Consider the following 12,766-nt stretch of genomic DNA (forward strand, 5'->3'; position numbering starts at 1 on the left):
CATAAGGTTGTCAGTCACCACTACACCATGATCTACTTTTGCCTACAGTTATGTGTTGGTAAAACCAGGCTTTTGGCAACACATAATGGGCGCGTTTGCGACCCTGTACCTGGCCGGCCTGGCCAGCCCAACTGGCCCAGGCCTGGGCAGGCCTGCCCCAAGTGGTGCAACAGCTCTTGTTTGCGCCTGTGTACCCAGTGAGCCCGGCTCAGGCAAGGCTGTGTTTGTCATCGAAGAGACAGGCGGACAGAGAGGCTAACCGCCACCAACTGCCACACCTAGATAGTGTTTGTCATTTGGCTATGGTCGGCCAGACCCATAACAACAAACAGAAATGGACATGAATGAAAGGAAAATGAGGTTGCTCTTCCATAACCGTTACAACAACAGATCAAAGTTTCAGCATGCAATAGTTGGCCTCAGACATGCTAGTTTAACAATTCATGGCATTACTGGCTACATGGGATAATCAAAGTCAGTGAAGAAGAACAGCAGCATCCGCTAGTCAAGTTTTGAAGCCAACAAACGAAGAAGTTCACAGAAACAGATAAGAGGCAACAAAATGATATGTAGCCAGCTAATGCATCGATCCATTGTGTCATCATTGGCCAAAATACAACATTTAACAGTTCTTGCACATGGACAGCCTGCACCAAATTGCTGCCTATTGTCAGCCACCCTCCTAGGCATACATCTACAGAAGGTTATGTGTCAAAAGATCAACCTACACTGCACAAAAGCTCTACAGCAAACAAAATCCCAGCTGTAGTCAAAAGAAGAGAGAGTGGGTGAGGGGGGTGGAGGAACTATACATCTCAACAGTCAACCCCTTCCTGTCCATGCAGACCATCATGTAGTGCAGCTACATGAAGTAGTTTTTGGCTAAGAAGGTCTGCAGCCAAATGGTCCTATGGGCATCAGTCATGTTCACAAAGCCCCTGCCTTGGGCCTTGTTGTCTAGGAGAACGGTGTAGGCAACAATAAGGGCCTCCTCAGAGAAGCCAGGCATCTCCATCACAGCAAGGTACAGATTGGCATCAACATGGGCAGGTCCAGTCTCCCTAAGAGCATTAGCCACATTGTTGATAGCATCAGACATGTTGGTCAACATGAGTATCTCCTCCTCAGAGAAATTCCCTCTCTTCCTCTTCCCACCAACACCTGAGCAGGGCACTTCTGTGGCCTTGCTACCCTCTGCATGTGTAGTGGGAGCTTTATCACCAGTGAGTGGGGTCAATGGAGGACCATCAACCTTGGCAGCAGCACTGTCAGCCTGGTTCTGCTCTAAGGCTTCCCTAGACCCAAGTGCAAACCTACCAGTGGCTAAAGCATTGCCAAATAAGGCCTCCATCTCAGTGTAGAACCTAATAGGGATGTTTAGGTACTCAGCATCTTTAGGATGGTCCTGCAGTTTGGTGCACATGGAGGTTTAGACTTGTAATTGTACAAATACAAGGTATGTAGGTCAATGAAATAGAACCAAATTGCTACCTTGGTGTGGCCAAGGTAGTGCTCATGGTCAAGCATGATAGCATGGGTGATGTCATCCCATAGAGCACCACTAAGGTCCTTGAGTTTGGACACCTTAGCCCATTTCTGCCTCCATTTTCTCAAGTGGTTGTACACTTGAGTAGGGCTGACAACCTCCCCACACCAGTCCTTAAGGGCTTTGGCTACATGATTCACATCCTTATCCTTGAAGACCTTGTCAGGCATGCTGCCATCAGTGACCAGAGCAGCCATTCTCCTAAGAACAAAACCAGAGGTGTTGTTGGACTACCTCATAGCCCTAACACCACCACCACCAGCAGGATCAACTGCTACTGGAGCAGCACCAGCACCAATACCAGCTGCCACAGGAGCAGCAACACTAGCACTAGCACCAGCTACAACAGGAGCAGCAGTCCCACCACTTATGAGCTCCTCAAGGACATCAGAAGCTGCCACAAACCCTCCCTGACCAGCACCTGGGACTGAAGCCATTCTAGTACTGGTGTGCATGAATAAGAATAGATAACAGCATGACACAGTTAGATAAACATAATGCAACAATCACAGAAAGAACAGAATGAAACAAGAAACCAAATACTGAATCAATAAACCACAGAATTAAGTGACAAATCAGTGGTCTCAGCCTTGTCCATCTAATTATTACATCATCATCACACAAACATGAGTTCCATAGCAGGGTACACAAACTGAATTCAAGAACAAATTACATGGCACATCAAATCCTATTATTTCCCCTTCTAGCCCACATAGCATCACAGATGGCATCCCTCATTGCAGCCATGTCAATGGAGTCTTGGTCCAGATGTCCAGGAGTCAAGTCAAGTGGTTTAGGTGGGGAGCCAGTAAAACCATCCTCATGAGGCACTACTTCGTCAATGCCAAAGCCTAGGATCCAGTTGTGTAAATTGGCACAGGCAACTACAAGCTTGACTTGTGTCCTGTACTTGTGGAAGGGCTTGTTGTCCAAGATCCTAAACCTGAGCTTCAGTGCACCTATAGCCCTCTCAACAGTCACTCTTAGTGATGAGTGCCTTAGGTTGAAGAGCTCCCTGGCATTGGTGGGTCTATTCCTGCTCCCATACTCAGACAAATGGTACCTGACTCCCCTGTAAGGTGGTAGGAAGCCAGGCTTGCATGCATACCCAGCATCTACCAAGTAGAATTTACCTACAATTGGACATCTACTGTGAGAGTGTGTGGCATTGGTTAGGCAATGGAATTTTCATTGTGTTTTGTGCAATTACCTTCTGGCACAGTGAACCCATCTTCCCTAGTAATGGCATCTGCCAAGACAGTTGCATCATGGGCAGAACCCTCCCATCCAGCAAGGACATAAGTGAATAGAAGATCATAATTCACAGCTACCATGACATTTTGAGTGGGGTCCTTTTTCCTACCCCTAAAAACTTGTTGGATGCCCCTTGGCACCCTAGCCAGGAAATGTGTGCCATCTATGAAGCCAATGCAGTCCTAAAAAATATGTGTAAGTTATTGGACCATGTGCTATTCAATTTATGAATCAAAGGTAAACATTTACCTTGAAATATGGATTCCATCTGTGGCTTCCAAGGATCTTTGGGTGAGTGGAAGTGCTAGGTGCCTTGATCATTTCATTCCTAAGCTCACCAACAGCATACAAAACCTGGTGGAAGTGTTTGTGCACTGTTTGAATGGACCTCCTAAAGTAATGGTGGACAACTCTAAACCTTTGGTTGTGCCCTACAACATGCAAGAACATGGCTACCTGCTTCTCTACTGAGACCCCATCCCTATTAGTGACTAAGCTCCTCTCTCTAAACGTTTTGACTAACTCAAAAAAAGGAGCTCTCTTCATCCTAATCATGGATATACACTCTGTATCAGTGGAGTGGTAAATCATGTGCATTGTCCTCAGTCTGTGCTGCTCATTTACATCCGTAATAAGTCCAAGTGCTGCAGGGTCAGGCTGGGGTGTATCAGGTTCAGGGTTTTTTCTTTTTAGCCTAGTGGATACAAAGGAAACCATAACAACAGTCAAAGCAGCGGCCTGCCTACACAACATCTCATGGCTCAACGAGGGATCCATTTACAACCATGTAAAATTGAAACAGGAATACAGATCATCAGACCCTGCTAGGCATCAACATGCTCATGAAATGAATGAATAAGGAAATAGCATGGCTGCATCATGTATTGATGCCTCCCAGTGCACAAAAAGGACCACATCATCGACCACATCTCATAAATATAGTAACAAACCATAGCTTATCAGGTACCAAACAATAACAGAACCAAAGCAGCAGCAGCATCAGGTACCAAAAAATAAAAAACATCATCAGGTACCAAAAAATAAAAAAACATCATCAGCTACCAAACCCTAATACATGTCGCATCCAGGGAAAACACAAGATGGAGGGGGGGAGGGGTGGTCCATTTCACCTTGGGCTTAGGGTCGTAGAACCAGAGATGAGGCAGATCTGGAAGTAGAGGAAGCAGATCGATCTAAAGTTGAAGCAACGGGGACGGAGAAGAGGAGGAACACCAACACGCCCTCGAGTACCAGCAGCAGCCGGAGCAGGAACGCAGCAAAGAACCCCCAAGGCGCGGAACGGAGGCAAAGTACGCCGGAGGTCGCCGCCGCCACCACGCACATGAGCTCACCGTCGGTCTCTCAGGAGGGAGGAGGGAGGTGGAAGGTAACCAGAGTGAGGAGAGGAAGAAGGAGAGGCAGGGGGAGCGGCCGCACTTATAGGCGCGTGGATTGGCGGGCGGATTTGCCTTCCCGCGCGGCGGCAAGCGCGCGCGGAAGTTTCGCCTTCCCGCGCGAGCCACCCCGCCGCCACCCGAAATCGCCCGCGAGCGCCGCGCGCAGCCAAGCTCGCTAGAACCGAACCCTAGCGGCGTTTCTCCAGGGCCAGGCGGCGGCGTCGTATTTGACTCCTGGGAGCCGGGCTCGCTCGTGGGCCAAGGCCGCAAACATGGGAGCCTAGAGCCCACGAGCGCAAGGCCGGCCTGGGCCACCCTGGCAAACGCACCCAATGTGTCAGCAATTCTATACTTTTTTAGGGTCACATAAACTGTCGCCAATACTGGTGTAAGGCTACACGTTTTGTGTCGGCGTTTGTCCTTCCCACCCAAAAAGTGTCAGTAAAAGTTTTTAAACAAAGAAACTCTCGTCATAGCCTAACCAAACCACTGTCGAGGTGTCGTCAAAGGGGTACGCGCCGAAGCAAATAGAAATGCCAGTGTTGGGCGGGAGACCGCGCGCAAAAACAGAGGCGTGTGCAGGAGCTAAAATGCTAAAAGTTGAGCCCACTAAAACAGGCCCATCCCCATTCGTCTCTCCCACTCACGTGACTCGGAAAAAAAAGAAAAAACCCGCGCAACCAGCAGAGACCGACGCCGCGCGCCGCCAGCAGACTCCGCCGCCGGCCGCCGCCGGGCACCGTCAGGAGCCGCTGCTAGAGGCCAGCACCCAGCATGGCCGCCGCTTCGACGCCCACCGAAGACCCTAGCCGGAGCCCCGCCACCTCCCGCCGCAGGTCTCCGCCGTCAAATCCAACGGGCGCCGGCGCCCCAGCCCCCAACTGCCTCAGCCCGCCACCGCCCAAACCCTCCACCGCCAGCCAGCAGGAGCGGTGCTGCCACCGCATCTCCATTCTCCTCCGCATCCAGGTGCGTCATCTCCTCATCCCCTTCCTCTCATCCCCATTCCCCTACGTGCTAGTGTTTCGGCACAGCTTACTTTCTTATATTTTTTCTTGGTTGCAGAAAGGAGTAGACAAAGGTGAGAAAGGCTAGAAAGATTCAAGGTTTGGGTTACTTCTCTTGCCAAACTTTCATTCAGTCCAGATCCACCCTCTTCCCCTCTTTGGAGAAGGAACATATTCAACTCGATTTCGATGTGACGTTTACTGCCTTAGTTGATTTTGCAGAGGAACCAACAGGATTCAAGATCTTGTACACAAGAGAATCCATCAGTTTGCATGTAAGTTCTCTTGTGCTGGATCTGCAACTTATTTCAAGTATTAAGGCAAAGTTCACACTGATGGCAATTCATAGTCATTTTACTTTAGTTCTTTATGTGAAAAAAAATGCTGTGACTGTTCTATATAAAAAGAGAGAAGGGAATCAATTGAACTTTAAGTTGCAAGTGGAAGTATATGTTAGTTTTGGAACTATTGAAATGCATACATGTGTCCTCGTTACAAAAAGATCAGTTCTGAGTCTTTCTTTCTTTCTTGTGCATGTTGATTAATATCCAATAAGAAAGCACTAAAGGATTCAACTCTTCGATTTTTCTTTCTACACAAGTCATCACCAACTGTAGCTTGGAAGTAAGTTTGCTTGTTCTTAGGTTTTCGCCTTATTTGTATTGCCTTGTGTGATTAATTAGCGCTGATAATATTATCTACAGGGAGCACGTACAAGTGGGCCTTCTAGTCTTCATCTGCTCTTCTACTGTCATTGCTTGATTGGTATGCTCTCCTTTTCTTATGAACTTTGTCTCTGTATTTGGCACAAAATTGCAGGTTGTGTGTGATCTGTGATGTGATGATTTTGGTTTCTTAAAACTGGACTAAATTTCCCCTATAGTTCCTGTTGATGGCTTGTGGTGAGACAATTTTTTAGCATCAAGTGTGGTGAAATTGATTTAACTTGGGCAATTGTTTGGCAAAAATTTTATTTTTTTTGTTGAGCAACCCAATCTAAACTGAATGATATTTTATTTTGGGAGTAATATTTTACTATTTTGACTCTGCATTTTGTAGAAGGTGCGTCATAGATAAAACATGGATGGATCAGCCTAGATACATTATAAACCTATGACCATATACTAAAATCTGCATGCATAGGGTGTTCGGTCTGATATCTTGATAATCATATGTAGGCAAACCGTTGTGTATAGAGAAGGAGTGGATATGTTTTTAGAGTTTGCCTTTTGTAATTCAGCAAAAGGAAATCAGATTTTGTGTCCCTACAAGGCATGCAAGAACTCTTGTTGGAGGGTCCGTAGTATTGTACATGAGCACTTGATATGTGAGGGATTTATGGATGGATATATAACATGGGTGAATCATGGTGAACCTAGTTCCAGTTTTTTCACAAATAGCAGCCAACATGAAAGGGTAGAAGTAGGGGACCCAAATGAAGAGGATGGTATTTCTGGTTTACTTCAAGACATAGCAGGGGGTTTAGATGTCCAGGGGGACTTAGAAGTAAACAACATGAAGCAGCACGATGAGGATATGGAAACTTTTTACAAAATGGTAGAAGGTGCTGGCAAGGAACTATATCCAGGTTGCAAGTACTCGAAGCTACGTTTCATTGTAAGATTACTCCATATCAAATGCATTGGGCGATGGAGTAACAAAAGCTTCGACATGCTATTAGAGTTACTTAAGGATGTCTTACCTGAAGAGTCATCACTTCCTAAAACTTTTAATGCTGCTAAAAATGGCGAAAGGTGTAGGACTTGGGTAGTGAAAATTCATTCATGTGAGAATGACTGCATACTGTTTTGGAAAGAGCACGCGAAGAAAGATGTTTGTCCAAAATGTGATACTTCAAGATGGAAATCAAAAAACAGTAGTCCTAGTGGAAAACGTGTGCATAGGGTTCTTTGGAAAGTTCTGCGTTACTTTCCTATAAGGAAAAGGCTGCAATGGTATTTTATGTGCTCAAAAACAGCAAGTGACACAAGGTGGCATGATGAAGGACGCGAACAAATTGGTTTGCTGAGCCATCCTGCTGATGCTCCTTTCTAGAAAGATTTTGACTCTAAGCATCCAGTATTTTCCTCAGAGTCGAAATCATAGACTAGCTGTAGCTAGCGATGGCTTTAATCCTTTTAGGACCATGAAATCAACTTATAGCATTTGGCCTGTTATTCTGATCCCATACAACCTTCCACCTTAGAAGTGCATGAAGCAATCAAATTTCATCCTATCCTTGTTGATCCCTGGACCTAAGGCACCTTGCGGTGATATGGATGCCTTTCTTGAGCCGCTGGTAGATGATATGGTAGAAATGTTTGTTCATGGCGTAAGAACATATGATGCTTCTAAGCGTGAACCCTTCCAACTGCGTGCTGCCATAGTTTGCACCATATCTGATTTCTAGGTCTAGGTTATTTGGTGGCATGCGTCACTTCTGGCAAAGTTGCTTCTGCTGAATGCCACTTAGATACATGTTCTTTCCAATTGAAAAAGGGAGGCAAGTGTGTCTACATGGGCCATCGTTGATTCTTAGATGCCGAACATAAATTTTGGTTTGATGCAGATTCATTTGATGGTACCATAGAACTTAGGCCAGCACCTAGACCTCTTAGTGGAGAGGAAATATTGGAGCTGATAGCCAATATATGCACAACCTTTGGAAAGGACCCAGTAACCAAGAAGCCAGCCAAGCGTCAGTGCAATCCAACTATAGAGAAGCCATCCAAGTGAAAACGCAAGAAAGTTAATGAGCCACCAACTGTTTGGAAAAGAAAATCCATTTGGTTTAAGTTGCCACATTGGAAAGACCTACTTCTACGGCATAATTTTGATGTTATGCACATAGAAAAGAACGTGTGTCAGAATATTATTGACACACTTTTGGACACCGATGGAAAATCCAAGGATAACTTAAATGCTCGCTTGGACATCTAGAAACTTGGCATTAGAAGTGATCTTCATCCTGTTAGTGTAGAAGATAACTTCTATTTACCTGTAGCACAGTTTACAATGAGTCCTGATGATAGGGAAGCATTTTTCCAAGTATTGAAGGATGTGAAGTTTCCAGATGGTTATGCATCTGATATGCGTCGTAATGTGCAAGTTAAGGAGAAGGAGATAATTGGATTAAAGAGCCATGACAACCACATATTGTTGCAGCACTTACTTCCCATCGCTGTTCGGAATATATTGCCAGAAAGAGTAAGTGCAGCACTAATTCGTGTGAGCAATTTCTTCAAGAAGATCTACTCACCCACTATTCGTATCAGTGATATGCAAAAACTAGAGGCTGAAATAGCCGAGACACTAAGTGTCCTTGAGACTATATTTCTGCCATCTTTTTTTGATATCTTGGTACATTTGATGGTGCATCTGCCAGCTCAAGCAAGACTTGCTGGTCTTGTACACAATCGTAGCATGTGGGCAGTAGAGAGGTACGAAACTATTTTCAATTGCTATTGAACATATTTGTAGTTAGATTCCACGCTAAAACTATTACTTCATAGGTATTTGATGAAGTTGAAGGGCTCTGTTCATACTAGAAATCATCCAGAGGGATCAATTTGTGAGGCCTACAAATTTGATGAGAGTCTTACTTTGCTCCAAATTTTTGAAAGGCTTTTTTTAAAGCGTGCATTAGCATGTGCTTCATTAAGTGGAAGTGGGAAGTTTTACAAGCTCCAAGGATAGTCACGACGAGGAGCCATTCACATCTTGGAGGAACACATAACACAAATCACCAACTAGTGGTGGGGAAGTAAGGTTGTACTAACTAAATAACTGATGGTGCGACAAGGTGGAGGTGGAGCACAGAAAGGCTGTGAGACTGGACAAGTAGGAAATGATGAAAGTATGGACTGTGAAATTTGTACTACACCATTCTTCCAAAGCACAGGGCAAGCTTTGAGTGGCAAGTGCACTGTATCCTTAGAATACAAGACTTGGGTTCAAGCACATAGATATGTATTGTTCAACTATGATAAGATAGAACCATACTTGAAGTAAGCAATCCACACAACTTGACACATATTGCATTTCTCATGTTCTTATCTTACCACACCTTTGCAACAAACATGTGGAGTACCTTTCCTCGATTGGTCACCACAATCAGCGACACATGACTCGTATCCATCATGAAACATTTCATGATTGGTTTAGAAAGCATGTAAGTAAAGGCATGATTAATATGTTCTATTTAGATCTAATACACTTAAATTAACTAGACATAATGTGATATTTACAGGTGGAAGGGTTAGTTGAAAGTGTAGAAGTACCAGAAGAGATACACATTTTGGCAAATGAACCTTTCATGATTGAACAACATACAATAGCTATGCAATCAATGGATTTAAATTCCATACGCCCTCCTATGATGAGGGTAGACCAGTTCAAGGCAGTGGAGTAGCTTTGGTTGCCCAGACCTCTTGCTTTGAAAATGGAAACAATGTGGACCTAGTTATGAGAAACAAGATATATTATGGCATCATCAAAGAAATCATTGAGTTAAACTATCGCAACAAAGGAAACGTAGTTTTGTTTAAATGTGATTGGGTGGACAATCGCATTCAAGATAAATAGGTAAAAAAAGATCAATTTGGGGTTACAAGTGTTAATTTAAATCATTTATTCAATACTGGATAAAATATGTTAGATGAACCTTTTATCTTAGCATCACAAGCTGTACAGGTTTACTATGTTGATGAAGGTCCTTAATCAGATTGGTATGCTGTTGCCCAGTCAAAACCACGTGATTTTATGATATGGCAGTTGATAATGAAATACGTTACCCATTGCCTGATTTGGATACAAATGTTGATCTGTGGTCTTTTTGGAGATGTTGTACATGTAAGGACTGATATAGATGGGGTCATTGTTGCTGAAAGAAAGAGGAATTCAGTCTCAAACGCCATCAATTGTTGCTGTTGCTATGCATATTTTTCTTTGACATAATTGCTTTGTTGGTCTGAACTAATTGTTGATTGCTTACATACTTGCACTACTGTTTTATGAGAATCCTGTACTAATTCATTTTTTTAGGATAAACAATGTGAAAAGTAGGGGGAAAAAGAAAATCCATGGGGCCAACTGATTATGAAAATGTCATGGAGCAAACTGATTATGAAACTGAAAGGAATGAAAACATCAGGCTAAGGATACAGAAAATGCAAGAACTTAATATTCTGCCTACTGCACAACAACTTAGCTCAATGCATCAAACAAGGAGAAAGAAAAAGGTATGTATTCCCATGAATCTGAAATGTTCCTCAAATAAATGTTCTCAAATAATTCTATGAAGTGTCTATGGAAATATGAAATAATTGTGTCCCCAAATGTAGACCGGAACTCCTGTTGAGGCAACTGCAACTGGACGTAACTTACGATCCAACTCTAGAATAAGTGATGCACATGTTGATATGCAAGCTATGAATGAACATCCTGAGAATCAACTTAATGAAGGTATTCATCTCTATGTTGTGACAACTAATAATGCATTGCATCATGCATACTTAAGTTGGGTGTACTATGTTGTATTTGTTTTCCAGATGTTCCCGAACAGCCCAAAAAAATGTTCGAGGACCTACTACAAAGGCTGATATCTATGCAAGGCAAAATAAGCCTAAACTCCAATTGGATGTCAATGTGCGTGGTCAACCTTGCGGATGTCGGGCCCTTAATTTAGGGTCCTCTGTGCATCATGTATCAGTCCCTAGATCAGTAGCTGATACGCACAATTCGAACAAGATTGATATCAAAAACCATACTTTTATTACTAATAGGAAAACATATTACATGGTTCGGTTACATAGCTTGGGCCATTGGCCTTATAGTATATATCAGAGTTCTAAGAGAGCGGTCCTATATCGTCGTGGCTCCATTCCTATAGGCAACTGGGAGTGCGGACGTAACCCTAGACTTATTCCTTAAGCATACTCCTATATCCCAACGTCATAGTCCTAGCGTAGCTCCTTTGTGTAGTCGTACGGCTCTGTCTTTGGGTATTCTCTGGTTGTCCTATCCTTGCGTAGTTCTCGATAGCTCCATACTTGAATGTTCTCCTATCGTCCAATCCCCATGTAGCTCCAATAGTTCCATTCGGGTATGTGCTCCTGTAGCTTCTCTCCTAAAAACATAGAATGGAGGGGGTTGAGTACATAAAGTACCCAGCAAGCCCTAAACTTTGGGTGAAGGAGAGGTGGAATGGGAAGGCTATATGTGGAGGGGGTTATGGTGGTTAAGGTGAAAGTGGTAAGGTTAAGTAATTATATTTATAGGTTGGTCTTGGCAGAGTATTACCATTCTCACCAGTTTTTGAAGTCAATTATAATCACCAAATTAGTAAAATACATCTTACTACATTATCACAGTTGTAGAAGTCTAATCATGCTATCCCATCTTAGCATCTGCCCATTCCAAGGACGTGGCTATTCGAATAGATTTAATAAACTCTACAGAGGTGTACAAATTTCCCCACAAGATAGACACAGTCTGACACCATCGTCAAGGCTTAGACAGATCTAATGAGATCCCGTATCCGAATGTACGCGACCTCAGATGTCCATATAACTCTGCCACGGCTTCTCAGGGGTTGAAAAACACACTAAACTCGGGAGAATATACCAAATCATCCCATCTCATAATCTCAAATGATACCATATCATCCCATCATATAATCTCGGACGATATCAAATCATCCTAACATAATAGTGCCGATGATACCAAATCATCAATAATATGGGCTCAAACACGGCCAAACATACAATAACTTGGGCTCAAATGCGGCCAAAAATCAAAGGGCTTAACATGGAGGATCACATAGCAACCATGCCAACCGGGCCATAGAAGATCACATAGCATCTGTGCCTGCTCCTAATATTCCACTGCCAACACCAGCCTCCTAGTAGAAAATTATACTTCTATCTAACGGGGTGTGAGATCAAGTCTACCCATATAGACATGTGGCTGTACATAATGTCTCACTAGGTGAGAGGGAGCATGAACCGGTCCTTATGTGACCGAGGCGAGTATCTCCCACAGGATCCCTCACCAGGTGATCCTGCCAAGGTAATTTACCTCCATAAATTATCCCCACTCGCCCCCTGTCGGGGTTTAGTCTAGTTTTACCAGTTTTAAGTTCCATAGTTGTTAACCTCAGGTTCATAGAGCTCATCTCATATCAAGGTACCATTACCTTATCACAATATCATAGTCAAACTTATATCATCTCAAGATAATTATCATCAATGTTCACATTATCATAACCGAGCTCATGACCCATTATAATTCCATTAATTCATAAAAGAGAATTTAAGTATTATAAGTTAAGCTTATTAATTGGTGGGGATAGGGTATGGTGGGTTTAAGGTGGAGGCTAGCAAAATGTGGTGGTGGAGGAAAGGGAGTAGTTAAGGGATGGTAAATGAAGTGGAGAGAAAGGGATAGGTGGGTGTTAGGACTTGCCTTCATTCGTTGACGATCATATCCTTGTCTAATTCCTCATGTGCTTCCTGCTCTTGTATTCTAGACTCCATCGGGTTCTCTCCATGTCTTCTATCCTA

At 43.6% G+C, this 12,766-nt stretch overlaps 1 protein-coding gene and 1 pseudogene across 1 annotated transcript; both read right to left on the reverse strand.

The window, feature by feature from the left end:
• Positions 1-862: 862 nt before the first annotated feature.
• On the reverse strand, positions 863-2,001 carry LOC136509463 (uncharacterized; annotated as a pseudogene).
• Positions 2,002-2,227: 226 nt separating this feature from the next.
• LOC136509341 (protein ALP1-like) lies at positions 2,228-3,517 on the reverse strand. Its single transcript, XM_066504165.1, has 3 exons — positions 3,050-3,517; positions 2,757-2,982; positions 2,228-2,679 (listed from the first exon to the last, which is right to left on the reverse strand). Exons 1-3 carry the CDS (start codon positions 3,515-3,517, stop codon positions 2,228-2,230), a joined length of 1,146 nt encoding a protein of 381 aa, XP_066360262.1.
• Positions 3,518-12,766: the final 9,249 nt, after the last annotated feature.

Source organism: Miscanthus floridulus, chromosome 15 (genome assembly GCF_019320115.1).
Source record: "Miscanthus floridulus cultivar M001 chromosome 15, ASM1932011v1, whole genome shotgun sequence".
Lineage (NCBI taxonomy): Eukaryota > Viridiplantae > Streptophyta > Magnoliopsida > Poales > Poaceae > Miscanthus > Miscanthus floridulus.

Bases quoted from the DNA above. Each gene is read 5' to 3' on its own strand.
- LOC136509341 (XM_066504165.1), bottom strand. From the start codon at position 3,517: ATGGTTTCCTTTGTATCCACTAGGCTAAAAAGAAAAAACCCTGAACCT. The intron at 2,983-3,049 runs GTAAATGTTTAC...CATATTTTTTAG, and splicing joins GATGGAATCCATATTTCAAG to GACTGCATTGGCTTCATAGA. The intron at 2,680-2,756 runs GTAATTGCACAA...GTCCAATTGTAG, and splicing joins TGGGTTCACTGTGCCAGAAG to GTAAATTCTACTTGGTAGAT.